The sequence below is a fragment of the Nicotiana sylvestris genome, chromosome 12, assembly GCF_000393655.2.
Source record: "Nicotiana sylvestris chromosome 12, ASM39365v2, whole genome shotgun sequence".
Classification (NCBI taxonomy): Eukaryota; Viridiplantae; Streptophyta; class Magnoliopsida; order Solanales; family Solanaceae; genus Nicotiana; species Nicotiana sylvestris.
In genome coordinates this window covers 55,077,420-55,098,931 of record NC_091068.1, presented here as the reverse complement: position 1 = coordinate 55,098,931, position 21,512 = coordinate 55,077,420, and the positions used below count along the sequence as shown (strand labels likewise).

General features: G+C 37.6%; 1 protein-coding gene and 1 long non-coding RNA gene across 3 annotated transcripts; one reads left to right on the top strand and one right to left on the bottom strand.

Annotated features, from left to right (window-relative positions):
* Positions 1-901: 901 nt before the first annotated feature.
* On the top strand, positions 902-19,941 carry LOC104230617 (coiled-coil domain-containing protein SCD2). Of its 2 annotated transcripts, XM_009783476.2 has the most exons (18): positions 902-1,576; positions 2,061-2,233; positions 2,643-2,718; positions 2,884-2,925; positions 3,021-3,083; positions 3,774-3,823; positions 3,936-3,963; positions 4,412-4,486; positions 4,564-4,674; positions 4,761-4,821; positions 5,485-5,601; positions 5,691-5,809; positions 6,429-6,498; positions 15,539-15,580; positions 16,016-16,056; positions 16,456-16,582; positions 16,853-16,901; positions 19,419-19,500. In XM_009783476.2, exons 1-18 carry the CDS (start codon positions 1,169-1,171, stop codon positions 19,420-19,422), a joined length of 1,656 nt encoding a protein of 551 aa, XP_009781778.1. In that variant the 5' UTR covers positions 902-1,168; the 3' UTR covers positions 19,423-19,500. The 2 variants fall into 2 exon arrangements, with proteins under 2 accessions (XP_009781778.1, XP_009781777.1); XM_009783475.2 differs by lacking the exon at positions 16,853-16,901 and having other exon boundaries at positions 19,419-19,941.
* LOC138884385 (uncharacterized) lies at positions 1,418-2,105 on the bottom strand. The gene is made up of 2 exons (XR_011404581.1): positions 2,019-2,105; positions 1,418-1,694 (listed from the first exon to the last, which is right to left on the bottom strand). It is a non-coding gene; the product is annotated as an uncharacterized lncRNA (long non-coding RNA).
* Positions 19,942-21,512: the final 1,571 nt, after the last annotated feature.

Here is a 21,512-nt window from a genome sequence, read left to right as displayed (position 1 = left end):
ATTAATATTTTATTGCTTTGAATATGATAAAGCAGTAATAATTTTACTCGAGTTATATACGTCATAAGGTAAATTCGACATTAACTTTATAAATAATTGTCAAAGTACAATGGACTTGATTTATCAGAACATGAATTAATATTTTATTGCTTTGAATATGATAAAGCAATAATAATTTTACTTGTGTTATATACGTCATAAGGTAAATTTGACATAACTTTATAAATAATTGTCAAAGTACAATAGAAAAAAGTAATACTGTTTGGAGGTGATTTAAAGATGGACAATTATATATTTTACTTTTAAGAGAGAGAAGCCAAAGTTATAGAAAATCTACACGAAAAACGTCATCTATAAAGAAGAATTAGATATGATATTAACACACTAAATATTTATACACTGTAAATTAGATACTTTCTAACTTAACTAAATTGATCATCTTTATAGAATAAGAGGGTGTTTGGATTGGCTTATAAAAAGTAGTTTTTAAGCTAAAAACCAAAAGTCATAAGTTGGTAATACCCAACTTTTAGCTTTTGGCTTATTTTGTACTTTTTATACCTAAAAGTAAGTGCTTTTAAGCACTTTTATCATTGCCAAACACCACACAAACTAAAAAAGTGCTTAAAAGCCAATAAGCGCTTAAAATAAGGCAATCCAAACACCCTCTAAGGCGATATCATTTTGAATTCAAGTATATTTTAGTATTTAAATGAATACTGTATTTTTATCATGTTAATTACTTTATAATGATCATTTCAACGTATAATTTATTACTAAATTTAGTTAGTTATTTTTTCACAGAAAAGTTCTTACTAAAAATTTATGTGCAACACACATACATATTATCTAGTCAATTGCAAAAGCATGTAAATGCCAAGTTGCCAACTATTTTGAAAATAGTGGATCAAGAAGAAAGAGTGACTTAACTAAAATAATTTGAGAAATTTTGGCTCACTCGACGGACCGAGTGATTTTAAAAGTTTATTGATGGTAATTGGCTCCAACTGTACAAGGCAAATATCTGTCTCCGTCAATCTCTCCGGCGGAGAAGAGAAGCTTCTGTAATAATGAACCCCCAAATCTAGCCAGTTTCGACCTACATTCTCCCTCACCATTTCGTAACCTAAATAATTTTGTACTGAACTCATCAACAACTAGTATTAAAATGGATCGGGCGAGAACAGCAAGTCCAAGGCAGTTAAGGAAATGGAGCAGCGAATCCGGAGCAGCTCCGACTCTGATTTCCGGGTCTTCATCACCTGGACGTCCACATCATCATGGCCGGTCTTCCTCAGTCTCCGGCGGCATGATGTCCAACATTAAGCGCACTCAGAATGTTGCTGCAAAAGCTGCTGCCCAGCGCCTCGCTCAAGTCATGGCCTCACAAGCTGCTTCTGCTGGTAATGACGATGACGACGATGATAATGATGATCTTGGATTCCGATTTGCACCTCCCTCTTTTTCCCGTTCCAACGGCACTAGTGCTACCGACAACACTAATGCTACCAACAACACTAATGCTGCGGCTATTCAGTCCGCTAAGCTCAATAATAGTAGATCATCTTCCCCTCTGGTAATATCAAGACCTCGATCTGCTTATCCAGTCTTGATTTACATTTCCTTGTGTGTGTATGTTACTTTATGAGATTTAGCTTCAGCGTTGCTGTTGTTTTGATGGAGACCGGAGAGTTCTGAAATATTGACAACATTTCACTTCTACATAGATAATGAAGTATAATCCAGTATGAATGTGTTCAAATTGAACTGCATTTGTAACTGATTTCAGTTATATAAGTTCTGTTCTTCAACCGTATTGCAAAAAAGCTCTGAAAATCTTTGTGTTGGCTCCCTTCAGAAAGTGGCTCTAGCTCAAGAGACTGGCTAGTTGTTAAATCTCTTTGGATAATTCTGGGTTTTTCCTAAAAATTGTGATATAAAGTACGGAGGGGATACAGTTAAACAAATTTAATCTAGATGAGCATATGCAGTGACATGTTAGTTTGAGTTGTAATTACCTCTGTATGATAATTGTCTCCATTTGCTGCTTCTGTGAGTAGCTAGCTAGGAATTTTGTTGAGGAAAACCCGTCGTCTCTTCGTTCAACATCAGCAGGAAGAGCAAATGTGCCAACTCGTCCTCCACCATCAATACCAAGTACCCGACAGCCTGTGAAGACTCCTTCACCTATACCCCCAATCGAGCCTCCAACCAACAAGCTGAGAGAGAAAAGGTATAATGAGCTTCTTTTTCTGGTTTTCCTTTTTTTCTTTTCAGTCTAACATTCCCATGAACAAGCAGCTGGAGCAAAGGGTCTAAAACATGTGTTTTTTCTTTTCTTTTGTGGGTTGTATCTTCTGCTTGTTACATATTCCATAGTTTACCAAGTTCTTGCAATTGTGTCATTAATAAATTTTTTAAGTCTAAAAATATTTGCCTTTTGATTGTATGCTATTGCTATGATAGTTCAAAAGGATGTTGGACTGGCCTAAACCTTCTGTTCTCGTGTAGTTCTGTTAATGGCAAGACTGAAGCAGTGCAAGTGTCTTAAGGCGCATGAGCTTCCTCCATATATATGCAGAAGATGCTTTAGCAAGATTCAGTTCCTTTTCTCTGCACTCATCATCTAACTTGTAATGCAGATTCTCGCCAGATTTAAGACAATTTAACTTGAAAGATACAGGAGATAACCGTGCTGCTTCTGCGCTTCATGATGAAGTATGTTCTTTTTGCTATCAAATTGATACCTTTCTATTCTTACATGCATAGTATTCAGTCATCAGACAAGTAAAGTACCTGCTGTCTCTTTATGCATGTAAACACTTGGATATACCACTTGACTTCAGTGCCTCCTTTCTGCTCTAACCTTTACTTTTTTGGCAGCTTGATATGCTACAAGAAGAAAATGAAAATCTGCTTGGAAAGGTGCATGTTTCAGCAATTCTTTTCCTCTGCTTTATTTGCATTAAGCTATGCATCTCTGCATGTGTTTATACTGAAGTTGCGAATTATTTGTGCAGCTTAGAGGTACTGAAATGAGTTACGATGAAGCAGAAGCTAGAGTGAAGGAGCTTGAGAAACAGGTTATGCCATTGTTATGCCAAATTGTGTAATAATCCTTTGTCTGGAAAACTTGTAATATTCATTTGTTTTCCCCCTCCAGTGTATAAGAGCCTCAGTGCTTCATTAGTGGAATTTTACTTGTTTACCTGACAGAGAACAACAACAACAACCCAGTAAAATCCCATTAGTAGGGTCTGGGGAGGGTAGTGTGTACGCAGACCTTACCCCTACCCCGAAGGAGTAGAGAGGCTGTTTCCGAAAGAACCTTGGCTCAAGAAAACAAAAAGATAAAAGAAGACAATATTAGTATCACCACAGAAATCATAGGAAAAATATGAACAACATGAAATCCAGACTAAAGATGCAAAGCAAAAGCGATAGCTACACTGAAAAGCGAAATAGTAAGACACAATATTGCCACTAGCTATCTTAGACAAAAACCCTGAAAGAGAATGAAAGCAATAAACTTATGTTTTTATCTTTGTATTTTGATAAGTAAGAAGCGAAAACCTTAAACATAATCAGCGTGTCATTCTAGTATGAACACCTCCTTTATCACAAAAAAGAAAAGAGATGATAATGATTATAAACACCTTATTTGGAAATTTTGCTGGATAAATGTTATTGATTCTTATTTTATGACTTATGCACCATGGGCATCTTCAATTTAAACTTCATCTGACAGTTGAAAGGCATTTCTTATGCATCAGGTTGCAGCACTTGGAGAAGGAGTATCTTTAGAAGCAAAGTTGTTAAGCAGGTAAAAGTCTTCCACGTATTCATCTTTGCACTGAATTTTGTGTTAATACGATGATAAGATTCGTTTTTGGTGGATATGTATATATCATGATAAGACTTTTTATCATTTGCAGGAAGGAAGCCTCTTTGCGCCAAAGGGAGGTCAGTGGGGATATTGAGTTAATTGCAGATTAATTTGTCAGGCTGATTCTTGTCTCTGGCTTTTTGTTTGAGAGGAAGTTTATTTAAAAAGCATAAAATACTAAAAATCATTCATCATCGAATGAATAGCAGAATACAGAAGAAAAAGTTTATCTTGGCCTGTATGGCTAGACATTACTCCACATATTTAGGAAAATACAGACACAAACACAGGGTCAGAGTAGCACGGGCCATATGATTACTTTTAGTATGGACACATGGTAGAGTATATTCATTTCCTTATTCTCAATAAACTTTTAAGTAGAAGTTTATGTTATTCTTTATAAGTTAATCTGTCTGAGTCTTCCTTGAATACCATGCCCACATGTTACATCAGCATTGTTCTGTCTGTGTAACTGCTTTCAAGTGTACTGCAATTTCAATCATAGTGGAAGATTAATTGATGCAGGCTGCACTGAAAGACGCAAAACAAGCCAAGAATGGGATAGATGTGGAACTTGCAAACCTCTGTTCTAATGTTCAGGTGAACATGACCACCATGTAATGCTACTGAATGTCTGGTTTGTTTTATCTAATTTTTTAATACTATGTTTGACCTAGAAAGCAAAAGAGGACGCAGCTGCTGCTGTATATCAACTTCAAGGGGCTGAATCTGAGGTTAAAACTCTACGCTCTATGACACAAAGGATGGTTTTAACCCAGAATGAGATGGTATCTAGCTGCACCTTTTTATACTGCTTTCGTAATTATAATTTTTCATTACAATACTTTAACTTCCTGGCATATTCATATTGCAGGAAGATGTTGTTCTTAAAAGATGCTGGCTTGCACGTTATTGGGGTTTAGCAGCTCAGTTTGGTAAGTAATGCATCCGAGATTTGTCTTTTTCCTAGTTACACTAGATCTCTACTGTCTGAAGTAGAAAAACATTTTTTCCTGACTTCAACCCTTTCCTTTTTCCTTTGATATTTCCTGTCTATGCTGCTCATACCAACCTTTGATCATTAGTTATAGACTTGAAATGGTTTTATGAAGTCCCCCAAGTCATGTCAATTTAGCTTTCGAAAAAAGAGGCAAAAAAGTACATAAGAGATAGAAAATCAATAAATGAGACGCAAAAATTACAATAGCGCATTTGAATATTGTTAGATTGTAAGGAAGCGCTTTTTACTCCAAATGTGACAATGCAAAGAGGGAACATATAATAAGTGATATCAGTGCCAGTAACCTCACTTAGAAAACTTAATGCAAATTAACTATCATTACATTGTTTTACAACTATACAAAAGGAGATTGACTTTTCGTAATGGATTGCATCAATTGGATACTTCTTTTGCTATTTTGCCGCAGATGAATGCTCTGTCTGCTGCTAGGTTCTAATTGCATTTGTGTCCACTCAATGCTTTATTTTTTGTAAGCGTTGACCCCGTGTACCCCTCTGTTCTTGTCTTAGTGCTTTGTATATAAGAAGTGTTACCAGTTTTGAGTGTAAAGTTAATGTTGCTCTTTTTTCTCTTCCAGGTATTTGTGCAGATATTGCTGCTTCAAAACACGAGTACTGGTCATCCTTTGCACCTCTTCCTTTTGAATTGGTTATCTCTGCTGGACAAAAGGCAAAGGAAGAATTTTTGGAAAAAGGCAAGCATGATTAAACCTAGCTACTTGTCTGTGTAAATGGTAGACTTTTTCAATGGGCATTGATGAGTTCTTAGTGTTCTCTTTTGCAGGTTATGACAATCCAGAGAGGGGTAATCTTGTTCGGGATTTGAATGATCTCACTGGAGAAGGAAATATAGAAAGCATGCTTTCTGTTGAAATGGGCTTGAATGAACTTGTTTCCTTGAAGGTTACTCTAATAACTAGAGTCATTATCTAGTTCTTGCTTCTGTATTTTTTTTGGTTCCTTGAACAAAATACAACATGCATTCGTTGCCCTGTTTCTAAACTTTAGCTTCCAGTACTAATGATCACCAAGTCAATGATCAATTTCAACTTCAAAATTTCCACTTATGCAGTTTAAGAAGAATATGATCGATATAGATTGGTATTATGAATTTGTTAAATCATAAGTTGAGATTAATAAAAAGAATTGGTAAAATAAGAGAAGACCTACTGAATATGTACCATATTGATCACACGTAGTTATTACAGAAAGTGAAAATCATTGCTTTTATACTAGGATGGGTGGAATTATGTTAGTTATGGTGTTCAGCCGAGGGATAAAGGCATGGGCCAACATCAGGCCAGTCCCAGGATTTGGAACACCAAGTGCATATTGATAGGGATGAAATCTACTCCATTCAATTCTTTTGCTACTTTTTTCTAGAAGTGTGTGTGTGTGTGTGTGTGTAAATAATCACTTGCAAGTAGAAACGTTGTCCACCAGGGTCTAGTATTCTTTTATTCTCCTTTCTAGGTGGAAGAATAGAGCACTGCATTACCATTTAATGATATCCTTGATCCAGGTTGAGGATGCCATAGTGCTTGCACTGGCTCAGCAACGACGTCCAAACTCCACTCGAACATCAATTTCAGGTTTTTCTCGTCTGATTCTTAAACATGTAATTAACTATTGATATGTTCAGATGCTTCTGTACAGATCTCTGAACTTCCTTAAGCCCTGCTTGCAAATAAATGTATGTGTTGCATGCTCTAATCAGCTGTCATTTGTTTGCACATTTATAAATCTGTCAATGGAGACTCTACGGTCAAGGATTGTGGTTTGCTGCTTGAAATGCTCTGCCTCATAAATCTTAATATTAAAATTTAGGGCTGTTTATACCCTCTATCCTAATGTAGATATCCACCTGTACCGTTATGTCTTTTCAAATTATAGACTTCTATATGATAGGAAGCAAATGGTACATCATTGTTATGTAGTGCAGAAACTTTACATGACAGTTGTCTTGCAGTTTTTTCCTTTTTTGTTTGTTAACAAATAAAATGGTAACTGGTTGCCTGCCTCCACATGTTCTCATGAAAATGTCGAAGAATAAATTGAGCTCTTTATATCAATAACCAGTAATTTTCAAGGCAAAATTGGGAATCACAAGCTGGGACTCACCTCATGGCTCACCCTGTGGGAGGCAGACTCTAAATGAACTCGGAAGGACAAGAATCTCATGGGGTTAATACCCCAATACTTTTAGTGTTGCAAGCTTCTCTTAAAAAAATTTGGGGGTTGCATCTGACTTTCGCCAGAAGATGCAAGTAGCACGCACTGGGGATAAATGAGAAAAGATCGCTTACGATGGTTCAGTCATATTCCACATCGACCTACATATGTACCAGTCTGTAGGTGTAAAAATATGGTGAATGAAAGTGTTAAAAGGGGACGAGTAGACCAAAAATCACATGGAAGGAAGTTCCCAAAAAACCTGCAAATTCTTGGAATCAATGCAGATTGTGAGAAAGCACGAGAGAAAAATACTATTGATATTCTATTCAATTATAATACAGTGAGTCTTATTTATACAATACATATCCTACTCCTATTCTATGTGGGACTCAAACTAATTTACGTTATTTACATAACTATCTAACACTCCCTCAAATCGATGCATACAAATCATATGTACCGAGCTGGTTGCATATGTAACTAATACGAGGACTAGTGAGAGACTTGGTGAAATATCTGCAAGCTGATACTTTGTAGTAATATCTCCTAAGAGTATCTTTTCTCTAACGAAGTGACAATCAATCTCAATGTGTTTAGTTCTCTCATGTAACACCAGATTTGATGCAATATGAAGGGAAACTTGATTATCACACATAAGTTCCATCTTGCTGATCTCACCAAATTTCAACTCCTGAGCAACTGTTTGATCCAAACTAGCTCCCATGTTGCCATAGCCATTGCTCAATAGCCTGCTTCTGCACTAGATCGAGCAACCACATTCTGTTTCTTGTTCTTCCAAGATACCAAATTACATCCTACTAAAACACAATATCCAGACATAGAACGTCTATCAAAAGGTGATCCTGCCCAATCAACACTGAGTATCCAACAGTCTGCTCATGGCCTTGATCCACAAACAATAATCCTTTGCCCGGAGCTGATTTTATATGCCGAAGAATGTGGACAACTGCATCCCAATGACTATCACATGGAGAATCCATAAACCGACTCACAATACTCATAGGAAAGAAAATGTCAGGTCCGGTCACTGTGAGGTAATTTAATTTACCAACTAGCCGCCTATATCTTGCAAGATCATTAAGCAGCTTCCCCTGTCCTTGCAGAAGTTTAGAATTCAGATCCATAGGAGTATCAACAAGTCTACAACCTGTCGTTCGTGTCTACTCAAGAATGTCCAAGACATACTTCTGTTGTGAGATCACAATACCTGAACTATATTGAGCGACCTCAATACCTAGAAAATACTTTAATCTGCGTAGTTCGTTAGTCTAAAAGTGCTGAAAGAGATGGTTTTTCAAACTAGTAATACTATCCTGATCATTGCAGGTAATAACAATATCGTCAACATAAACCACTAGATAAATACAGAGATTTGGAGCAGAATGCCGATAAAATACAGAGTGATCAGCTTCACTACGAGTCATGCCAAACTCCTGAATTACTGTGCTGAACTTACCAAACCAAGCCCGAAGAGACTGTTTCAAATCATATCGTGACCTGCGCAATCGGCATACAAGACCACTAGACTCCCCCCGAGCAACAAAACTAGGTGGTTGTTCCATATAAACCTCACCCTCAAGATCACCGTGAAGAAAAACATTCTTAATGTCCAATTGATAGAGAGGCCTGTGGCGAACAACAACCATGGATAGAAAAAGCCGGATTGATGCTATTTTAGCCACGGGAGAGAAAGTATCACTATAATCGAGCCCAAATATCTGAGTATACCCTTTGGCAAACAAGACGAGCCTTAAGTCGATCAACTTGGCCATCTAGACCAACTTTGACTACATACACCTAACGACAACCAATAGTAGATTTAATTGAAGGAAGATGAACAAGCTCCTAAGTACCACTCGTATGTAAAGCAGACATCTCATCAATCATAGCCTTTCACCACCCTGAATGCGATAATGCTTCACCTGTAGACTTAGGGATGGAAACAGAGGACAAAGATGATACAAACGCATAATGTAGTGATAATAGACGATGATAACTTAAACCGACATTGTGGGGATAAGTGTGGATCGTATACCTTTTCGAAGTGCAATCACTGACTAAGAGGAGGCAAGTCTGCAGTAGGAGCAAGGTCAGGTGCAGGACGTGAATCGGCTGGGTTTGATGCTGGGCGCTGACGACGATGATAAGTTAGAAGTGGTGGAGCTGTAGGCGGGGGAGCTGAAACTGGAGTTTTAGGTGGTGGAGCTGGAATTGTGGAGTAAGATGAACGAGAAATAGTGACTGAATCTCCAAAAGATGGAACTGGTAGCACCTCAGAAATATCTAAGTGATCAGCTGGACTTGTGAAGTATGACTGGGTTTCAAAGAAGGTAACATCAACGGACATAAGGTACAGCTGGAGGTCAGGTGAATAACATCAATATCCCTTTTGCTTTCTCGAGTAACCCAAAAATATGCACTTAAGAGCACAAGGAGCTAACTTATCTTTTCCTGGAGTGAGGTTATGACCAAAACACGTGATATCTGAGGACTACATACGATTAATAAGATAACAAGATATGAGAACTGCATCCTCCCAAAAACGCAACGGAAGATGAGACTGTATGAGTAGGGTATGAGCAGTTTCAATGAGATGTCTACTCTTTCTTTCAGCTATCCCATTTTATTGAGATGTGTACGGACAAGATGTTTGATGGATGATTCCATGAGAGTTCATAAATTGCTGAAATGGGGAAGACAAATACTCTAGGGCATTATCACTACGAAATGTGCGGATAGAAACCCCAAATTGGTTTTGAATTTCAGCGTTGACAGTTTGGAAAATAGAAAACAATTCAGATTGATTTTTCATCAAAAATATCCAAGTGCATCGGGAATAATCATCAATGAAACTGACAAAGTAGTGAAATCCCAAGGTAGAACTGACTCGACTAGGACCCCAAACATCTGAAAGGACTTAAGTGAAAGGTGACTCTGCTCGAGTATCAGGACACCGAGGGAAATGAGAGCGAGTATGCTTCCCGAGCTGACATGACTCACACTCTAGAGTGGGCAAGTGAGATAATCCAGATACCATTTTCTGAAGTGTTGACAAACTGAAATGTCCCAACCAGTAACATAACAAGTTGTTGAAGAAAGACAAGATTTGAGTTCATGTGATAAAAGCAAGGATAAGGTAATAAAGTCCATTTGATTCATGCTCAGTACTAATGATCTGCCTCGTACTGCATTCTTGTATAAAAACAAGGTCATCAAAAAATAAAATAGAGCATTTAAGTGATTTGGCTAAGCAACTAACGACTATGAGATTAAAAGGACTATCGAGAACATAAAGAACTAAATCTAAAAGTAAGGAAGGAAGTGGACTTGTTTGACCTATTCCAGTTGCTATGGTTTGTGACTCGTCGGCGATTGTGACTGTTGGAAGAGATTGAGATTGAGATTGAGAATATGAAATAGTAGTGAAAAGAGATTTGTTACCAGAAATATAATTAGATGCACCTGAATCAATGACCCAAGGCTCGGAGGTTGAAGACTGGGAGACACAAGTCACGCTACTACCTGTTTGAACAACGGAAGCTATCCCTGAAGATGTCTGTTTACATGCTTTGTACTGAAGGAACTCAATATAATCCGGTAAAGAAACCATCTGGATTGGATTCGATGCATTGGATCCAACGGATTGTGAGTCAAAGGCTTCTGATACGAATGACATTATAATGTTCACTCCGGAAAAATCAGAAAATTTTCTGGAAGATATTGTTCACGCCGAAAAAATATAAAAGTGGTTGGAATTTCGTTTAAATTGGATGGGTAGGCTCGGAATTGCAAGGGGAACAAGCTGTCCTGAAGAGTTGTCGCAAAAAATGGTCGGAAGGTGCCCCAGGCGTCGACGCGTGACGTCGGAACTTCCTCGGAAAATTTTCTTCCGGCAGCGCGTGAGGGAGAGTGGAAGGTCTTGTGACAGAGTTTTTTTTATGGGCTGGTCGCCGGAGGCCGATCTACTTCGTGGTAGTGTTGGTTTTTGCACAACACTGACAAATAATGATTTTTTTTACTTGTGACAGACCTGTGTTTGCCGGAAAAAGACTTCCGGTTGACTGATTTCTCTTTCCAGAGTCGCTGAAATTTATGCACAGCGATAAATCTCTCACGATTGCTTTGGTACCATTTGAGAAAACGCGGGAGAAAAATATTATTGATATTCTATTCAATTATAATACAGTGAGCTCTATTTATATAATACATATCCTCCTCCTATTTTATGTGGGACTCGGACTAATTTACGTTGTTTACATAGCTATCTAACACAAATAGGGCACAATGAAAGAAAAGATGCATATAGGTGATATCAGCTAGTCGAGAATAGGTTTTAGTCTTGTTAGAGAACGCAAACCAAGGTGGAGATTGAAAATGTTGGTTTATGTTTAGTCAACAATGGCATGCCAATTGGAAGAGTTGGTGGAAAGAGTTGGTGTGGATGCTAGGAGGAAGCTTCCTCCTTTGATGTCACCCATGACATCAAGAGGAGGTAGTTTGATGTCACCAATGACATCAAGAGGAGGTCTTTACCTCTATAAATAGATGCACTCCTTCATTTGTAGAAACCATCCCAAAAATAATACAACACATTGTAGTGAGTAGAGAGTTAAGAGAGAAATTCTCTTAAGTGTAATTGGGAACTCTCCCCTTCCTTTGTTAATATTAAAAAGGCAACTGTTCTCTGGTGGACGTAGGATTATTTTGATCCGAACCACGTTAAATCTTGTGTTCTTTCTTTTACGTTTCCGCTAACAATTGGTATCAGAGCGACAGGATTCTTTAACGATCCAAGGAGAAAGAACAAGCAAATATGAGTTCCATGAAGTTTGAAATTGATAGATTCAATGGACGCAACAACTTCAATATCTGGAAGATCCAGATGATGGCGTTACTGCGGAGGGAAGGTTCAATCCATGCTATTGACGGAAAGTATCCTACGGATATATCAGCTCCCGACAAGGAGAAGATTGAAGGGGATGCATTGAGTGCAATCCAACTATCCCTTGCACCTAACGTGCTTTGTGAAGTGAGTACGGGTACCGAAGAGACGGCCAAACAGTTGTGGGAAAAGCTAGAAGGGCTATACCAAGACCGATCAGTGACAACAAGAATGTTGTTACAACGGCGTCTTCACACATTTAAGATGGGGCCAGGTACTTCGTTACAAGATCATTTAGATGCGTTTAATAAACTTGTCATGGACTTACAGATTGCAGGAATTAAAAGGGAGGAGGAGACGCTTGCATGTGCTTTGCTATTTTCATTGACTTCAGGATATCGTGATATTGAGAATTCAATGATGTATAGCAAGGAGCCTATCAAGCTTGAGCAAGTGCGGCAGACACTTAACTCTAGTGATGTGCGGAGGCACATTGAAGGAGATAGAGATGACCAGGCAAGTGGGCTCTTTGTGAGAGGCCGGACTAGCCAACAGGGAAAGAGCAAATCAAAGCACAGATCAAAGTCTCGTGTGAACAAGAAGAATACAGAGTGTTGGGGTTGTGGCAAGAAGGGGCACTTTGAACGAGACTGCCCAATGTCAAAGTCCAAGGAAAAGGCGAGTGCATCTACAGTTGAACAGGTACATAATTTTGATAATGATTATGTACTAACAACATCGTGTAATAATAATAGTAGTTATGAAAACAAATGGGTGTTAGACTCTGCTTGTACTCTGCATATGACGTTCCGAAAAGACTGGTTTAGCAGCTACGAGAAAAGTGGAGGAACCGTAGTAATGGGCAATAATGCAACTTGTGCAATAGTTGGCATTGGCTCAGTTCGGGTTCGCTGCCATGATGGAATCGTGAGGACTATTACACAAGTCCGTCATGTTCCTGATCTGAAGAAGAATTTGATCTCCTTGGGTACTCTGGATGAACAAGGCTACAGGTACATGAGCGAAGCAGGAACTATGAAGGTGACTAAAGGTTCTTTAGTCATGCTGAAAGGCAAGCTGGAGAACGGCCTTTACACATTGGCCGGAAGCACCATTGTTGGCTCTGCAAATGCATCTACAGTGCAGTTATCTAATGATGACAAGGCAAGACTATGGCACATGAGACTGGGTCATATGAGCGCACGTGGACTGGAGATGTTGAGCAATCGTAAACTTTTGGAAGGTGAGAAGATCAGCACGCTTGACTTCTGTGAGCACTGCGTTCTAGGGAAGCAGAAGAAGGTCAGCTTCAGCACTGGCAAACACAAGACAAGAGGAGTGCTAGACTACATCCATTCAGATTTATGGGGTCCTTCTAAACTTCCATCGAAGGGCGGAAAGAGGTATCTTCTCATTTTTATTGATGATTTCTCACGAAAGGTTTGGGTGTATTTTTTGAAGGCAAAAAGTGATGCTTTTGAAGCATTTAAAGAGTGGAAGATTTTGGTTGAAAATCAAATGGAGCGGAAAATCAAGTATCTTCGCACAGACAATGGCTTGGAGTTTTGCAATGAAGAGTTTAATGAATTCTGCAAGGTTCATGGGATCTCAAGACATAGGACTGTCAGGCATACCCCACAGCAGAATGGAGTTGCCGAGAGAATGAACAGAACTCTTCTTGAAAAGGCTCGTTGTATGCTCCTACAAGCCAAAATGTCCAAAGTATTTTGGGCTGAAGCAGTTCACACTGCTGCTCATATTGTCAATCGATCTCCAGCATCGGCAATTGACTTTAAGACTCCGAATGAGGTATGGTCAGGTGAACCCTCTAACTATTCATACTTACGAGTATTTGGGTGTCCAGCTTATTATCACGTTAATGAAGGAAAGCTTGAACCAAGGGCTAAGAAGGCCATATTCGTAGGGTATGTGGATGGAGTAAAAGGGTACAAACTTTGGTGTTTGTCTTTACTCAAATTTATAGTTAGTAGAGATGTCACCTTCGATGAATCCTCTATACTTGATCCCCGTAAAGTTTCCGTGGAGTTTTCAGGAAACAAGAACAACGAGCAGGTGGAGCTTCCGGTGGAGCTTGCCAAGGAAAAGGATCAAGAGACTCAGGTTAAAGATGAGTCAGAAGATGTAGGCGTTGAAGAACTTGCTGTCAATGAACCATACACAATTGCGAAGGGGAGGGAGAAGAGGCAGACACGAGAACCGGAACGCCTTATAAATCAAGCAAACTTGATTGCATATGCGTTCGTAGCTGCACAAGAAGAGATTAAAGATCTGGAGCCCTCCTCGTATATTGAAGCAACTTCTTGCAAGGATGCCGCACAATGGCGGTTAGCCATGACTGAAGAGATGGAGTCTCTTCACAAGAATCAGACATGGGTCTTAGTGAAAAGACAAAAGGGGAAGAGGACAGTTGGATGCAAGTGGGTCTACCGAAAGAAAGAGGGAATTCCTGAAGTGGAAGATGCTAGGTTCAAGGCGAGATTGGTTGCAAAAGGTTTCAGCCAAAAGGAGGGAATTGACTACAATGAGATTTTCTCTCCGGTCGTGAAGCATAGCTCAATTCGCGTGCTACTAGCATTGGTTGCACAATTTGACTTGGAGCTTCAACAACTTGATGTCAAAACTGCTTTCTTACACGGTGATCTAGAAGAGACAATCTATATGGATCAACCTGAAGGTTTCCTAGCTGAGGGAAAAGAAGATCACGTATGCCAACTAAAGAAGTCTTTGTATGGTTTGAAGCAATCCCCTAGACAGTGGTACAAGAGGTTTGATGCATTCATGACTACACATGAATTCTCAAGGAGTGCATTTGATAGCTGTGTGTATCACAAGAAGATGTCTGGTAACTCAATGATTTATTTACTGTTGTATGTTGATGATATGCTTATTGCTGCTGTCAGATTTCATTTTATTCGAGATGTTATTGATGAGGGAACTATCAAGGTCGTGAAGGTTATCACAGACGATAATGCTGCAGACATGTTGACCAAGATAGTCCCGCTCGCTAAGTTTGCACACTGCAAGGACTTGGCGGGGGTGTGCATCAACTGATGCAACTCCGAAGAGAACAGTTGCTAGGTGGAGGTGGTATGTTCAACAATGGTTTGATTCTTCTTGTTTCTTACAACGGGGTTGCCCAGTAAGCTTAGAAGTTTTGGCCAGAGTTGTTCACACGCTCGAAACGCAAACCAAGGTGGAGATTGAAAATGTTGGTTTATGTTTAGTCAACAATGACATGCTGAAAATGTTGGTTTATGTTTAATCAACAATGGCATGCCAATTGGAAGAGTTGGTGGAAAGAGTTGGTGTGGATACTAGCACATCTAGGTTTACCTTCTCAATAATAAGATCTTCTATGTTGTGGCATATGCAAACCTGTCAGCTGATTTTAAATGCAGATGCTCGTTTATATATTTTCTTTTGTTAATTCCTTCCATCTGTTCTACAATTCTAAAAGTCATCTTCTCTTTTAACTACAGAAGTATGATCCTTCTAGATTGATTGTGTTTTATTATCTGAATTAATTATTGCAGACATCAAATCACCAATTGATCCGAAGTATATCGAGGCATTTGGTAAGTCCATCTGATTTATCATTCTAGTGAGGACACAATTTTTGCATTTAGGTCTTTAGATTCCTTTATCAAAGTAATTGCCCCTCTCACAGAATCCTACTTAACTAGCTGGAATAAACAAGCAACTCAATCTGTTAAAATTTGTAACTTTCTTTCCTTTGGATTTTTAATTTTAATTTTTAATTTTTTATGTTATACTTTGATTTTAGCTTAAACATGGAAAACAGCGAGGTGCTCATCCAAACTTGTCTATTTATTTACATACTTGTCATCGGCTTAGACATGGCAAAAGAACGGTGTGCCTATCTTGAGCTTGTTTTGGCAAATCCCTGGTCTTGTCTGATTTGAATAAGTTTTCCAATGCCTTGATCTTGTAACAGCTTTTTGGAATCCTTTTTAGAGAGAATATTATGTAAAATTTTCATTATTTTTCAGAACTCAGCCCCGAGGAGTCTGAAGATGTCCTTTTCAAGGAGGTATATAATACATCTTGTAGTTACATTTACCTTTCTGATTCCTCGTTATACCACATATCCAGCGAGCTAGGATCCTTAATCATCTTGTCATTGAGTACTTCCTCTTTTTTTTTTTTTTTTTGTTTTTCACAAGTCTGCTTACTTCTCTCAAAACTAAGTGCGATAAATGTAAAAACAGTTCTATTCTACGTCTTAATATAAATTACCAATTTGCAAAATAACAATTTTCTTCACTTAAATAGGAATCTGTATCTTATCACACTATAATAGGAGAGTTCTGAAAATTCAGCATACTTTGTTCTTATCAGGACAACATTGAGATGAATTACATCTTTTAGTTCACACTGCTCTGCTCCTTTTCTCTACGCTAAGCTTGCCTTCAAAATTTCACTTGCTTAGGCATGGCTAACTTACTTTTGGAGGAGAGCCAAAGCTCATGGTATACAGGAGGATAAAGCCAATAAAAATTTTCAATTTTGGAGTAGTCGCAGTGGGCACGCACCAACTTCTCATGACGCTGTTGATGGTACATTCCACACCTATAAAGCCTGTTATCTAGGTTTTTTTTTTGATAAACCATGTCTAGAAGTACTAAATTCTTTAGACCACCATGTGATCTCTATTATATTGCACACAATAATTATTTAAATGTGTTGTGAAAACTTAAGTTGGTAAAATAAACAAGGTAGTACTCCATTAGTTTCAAATTATGTCATGCTTCGAATTTTTAATGTCACAGTAGATTAATCTCTAAGTTATTTTTCTATATTTGTTGCAAATATGCATGGGCGAGAAGATGAGAGAAATGTTAACATAGAAGTGGATACAAGCTTAGGGTGCAGGAGGTAAAATTACTTAATTACGCTTTGCTGAGACTTTTGACAAGTTGAAGGACTCCTACAATATTACTTTTTCTTGAAATAAAAAGTTCCACGATAAATTAGCCAAAAAGGTAAAGTAAATAGTACAGTAAATTACTAAAAGAGGCAGAATAAATCTTGCTTAGTAAATGAAGTTGTTATGCAAGCTTTCTAATATATGTTGAATAAACAGAATAATTTGATGTACTTATATGTAAATAAATATGGTTATTTCTTTCAAAAGACGTATATCCCTCCCGCAATAAGTCAAAACACAACAATAAGATTTACGGAAAAGGGTCATATTTGCTCCTCTCCTATCGAAAATAAGCTACATGTACCCTTGTTTCTGTTTCTTAGTATAACTACCCTACCGTTGCACTTTTGGATCATATTTTCCCCTCACCCGTTAAATCCTTCATCCCAACTTAAAAAATACACGTGGCAAGCCTAGTAGGGTTTGGGGGTAGAGTGTACGCAGACCTTATCCCTACCTTGTGAAGGTAGAGAGGCATGTCACGAAACATGCTAGTATATTAAACAAAAAATATCCTAAGAATGCCCTTTCAGAAACACTAAACAATAATCAGTCTCTTTATGTGTTTCATGTAAATAGAAACAATTAACAATTCGGTAATAAGCTCGGTAAACGCCATATAATATCAAATATTCATCTTTGGGAGGCTTCCAGGAACGGATCATGTAATCGGTATAACTTTTGACCTCTTCGCAGGAAGTCAAATATAACGGTAGTCCCTATTCGAGGGAAATCGGTAACAAGGTGCACTGTAATTGGTAGTCAAATATAACGGTAGTCAAATATAATGGTAGTCCAGTAATTGGTTATCCGTAATTTACAAGGTGCACCCGGTCCAAGGAACATGTCGTTAGCTAGGGGATCCTTCAAAGTCTCCTCCCACTTACGCTTGTCTTTGTAATCAGTCGATACTCGTATGAATTTTTTTTTTAAAAAAGTACAGGACATTTCAATTCTTATTTAAATCATGTAATTTCAATCGATAACAATAATCATATTTCAAGTAACGGTAAAATATGTCTAGTAGAGTGAGAACATTTAAAATAACGCTAATCATCTTAAATAAACATTTCTTTAATATATCAAGTAAAGGACTTGTCCTACGTGCAAATTCAAACCAGGCGGTAACATATTCATATTTACAATTATGTGTAAATCATGCGAGTTATGGAAACATAAACTGCGGTAAGGTTACTACTCATTGTACTCATGTCGAAATATTGAACTTGTCGCTGCGAGTACTTCGTTTGACTTCAACTACCTATATCGTTACAAAACCAATTTATGTATCAACTCCACGAGTACCAGTATAGTCGGTTAAATTCTGTTAAACTTAATTCATTTCCCTGTTTTCATTCCTCGGGATATGACTTATCTTCTGCTAACCAACTAATATACTAAAAAAGAATCTGATTTGTTTGACATACTAATTAACTGTACTCTTGTCCACACGTAGTGTTACTAAGCACTTATACTCTCTACAGTAGAGTGCTTGCTTTAAACTTATAGAAATCTTAATTATTTGGTAGAAAGTTCATGTATCAAAATACCTTAAGTTCCAGTTTTTTTCCCTTTAGTTAACGGAACAATAGCTAATAATAAATTAGGTATTGAGTAAATTCAATTTACCTTGTTCTTCTCCACAAAAAGAAACCCAAGATGGACAGAAAATCCCTTAGAATCAAGAATCACGGTACTGGAGCTTCAACTTGAACTAGGACTCTAAAGTTTCCTCCTCTTTATTTCATTAAGGCTTGGTGATAGCTCCTGTTATTACGTGCAGGAGCTGTAGTGCTCTGCCTCCCCTACCAGATCTTGCTTCTTTGAGATTTTGCAAAGAATCTCATATTTCACCCTTTTATAAACTTAATTTGATGCACTTCTGCCTAAGCCTTTGGGCTTCGGCACCTCTGTGACCTTTTTCTCTTTTTATTTTGTTTAGTTAATTACTTACTTACCCCTTTTTAATGATATGGGATATTATAGGTGGGTTTTAAATTAAAGTAAGGCAGGTCTCTTCAAGTCATTGTAGGCTTGCCAACGTGTATCTCCAAAATGTTGCTGTACCCGTATTGGTTTCCTTCAAAAATGCACAACTTTTGAAGGATCCGACACACCCAACGACATTTTTGGAGAGTCCGAACAACATATGAGGTAGTTATACCAAGAAACTGAAGCGGGTAGATGTAACTTATTTTCGAGTAAAGGGGCAAATATTGCCTTTTTTTCGGTAAGATTTAACTATTAAGTGGTACGTATATGCCTCCCACAAATAAGGTTGTCTGTGCATGTAGATGATACACTCAAAATATAAATTGCAAAATAAGTAGTATATACATTGTTTTGGAGTTTGAAATATTTTAGTTTGAATTGTCTTAGAAGTTATGATCCCTTCCTTGCAATTCTAAACTCTTATACATATAAAGACTGATTCATTTTCTAATAGTTCACACTTTATATTTTAGTTGAGCAAGGTCTGATGGAGCTAAGGAAGTTGGGCATTGAACAAAAACTATGGGAATCATCTCGGAGATAAATTGGGCATTGGTTGAGATTCTTCTGTTACTGGAGAGAAATCTTCCCTGCAGTCTAATATTACTGCCCGCTCTCTATTTTACTCACTGCATACAAGGGTCTCTTACTCTCCTTTTCCACTTACAACAGTATTATTCTCAAGAGTCATGTAATACAAAGTCCCAATCTTTTCTTTTTAGACACAACAGGAAGGGAAGGGGTCCAGTTAAGAGGTTACACAGGTTTTTGTTTAGTACAAACATGAGTATCTTGAGGATGACCGTACATAAATTCTGAAGTGAACTGTATTTAGAAAGGAGGATTTGGCTATGCTTGTTGTTCTGGGATTGATTTGCTTAGTTCCAAGTCTCGGGATTTAGATACTGTCACTACTATAGTGACTTCTTAGTATAATTAATATCCACAATTTTTGTTTATGATAGTAACCTTTTAACAGTAAATACTGTTTCCACTTAGATGTTCTTGGTTAAATTATGCAAAACCATAACTTGTGTATTATGAGGGTTGATCAGAAAGACTAAAGATTGCAAGTAATTACCCAGTAGGTTAAATTTGGAGGGACGCTTGATGACATAATTCTTTTGGAGATCACTATGTTTTAGTTCTGGGAATAAAGCCCTCTTATAATGCTTTCATTGGTGTGTTAGTAAAGTAGCATAGCAAGCTTCACAAGGCTATTACTATCCACTGGTGCGAGACGGGAAAGTAGAACTGCAATATAGGAATGAGATAGTATGAGACAGGCACAAACGTTTAGCAAAAGAAGAATTTTGAAAAGCAAGAAAGGGATGTCATTTTGCTCGTGGAGGGTTATAAAAAAGCTGAATTGAAAGAGGAACACGTAGTACCCACCTTACTAAATTCATCCTTTTCACAAAGTAGAGACAAATTTTGCCCACTTAAACTGTGATACTCTCTTTCAAAGACAATACACGCACTTATATATATATATATATATATAGAGGGGCACCTCTCTTTGGGAAGCTACTGTATTTATCTTTTTTCCCAGAATTTTGCCTTTTCTTCTTTTAAAAATGATGAAAATTCAATACTTCGTAACGGTTCCTTACGTCCGTTCGTGGACATCAATTCGCTGTTTAAAAATAAAAATAAAAAGCACTCCTTGCCTTCTCGACGGCTAATTATTGTTTGAAACCGCTCCTTCCCTTCCTCGAAGAGTAATTACTATTTTAAGACTGAGTTAAATATAACTACTACATGAAGAAAATAATGGGTTTTCAAAACTGTCACGCACCAGAAATGACGCTTTAAGTATCTGGATAACATCAATTTTCAAATTGCTAAAATATTGGAGGATGAATAATATGGTGGCTGAAAATGTTGAATTGGACTCAATATCATAGAGTAGTTATGCCTCTGGAGATTTTGAGTTGCAAAATACATTTTTCTTCAAAAAGAATATAGAAGCTATAGAAGAAAAAGTAGAACATACAGTGAAGTGCATGTACCAACGTCAACGTTGATCCATTCAATAGATGATCAAAACCAGCGGCTACAACCGTTATTTCTTGGCATGACAAAGCTAACCGTTATTTTTTGGCATGACAAAGCTAAGATTCAGATGAGATGATAATTGGCATTCTATGGAATGAAGCATGCAGCAGCGGTAAACGGAGATTCAGGCTTCCATACAATGCTAAGATGGTCTTGGTCAAGTTCTTCATGGAATTATGGAAGTAACTGCTCCCAAAGAATACTTTAGTTTTCAATAAAAATGAAGAATTCGTCACTGTGGATAAAGGTAAGGACTATCCTTCCCAAATTTCACGTGTGAGATTATATATGTTATTGTTGTTATTGTTATTGTTGTTGTTGTTGTAGTATTTTTTTGTGATTTATGAAACTCTATTTTTATAAATGATTATTAGGTAGATGTCCATGAAGTGATAATCTCAAAATATGACATTTTTGCATTGTGTGATGATTTAGATAACATATTCTTTAAGGTTAATTTGTTAATTCATTTTACCAAATGAATTACATTGATTACATGCATGTAGTAT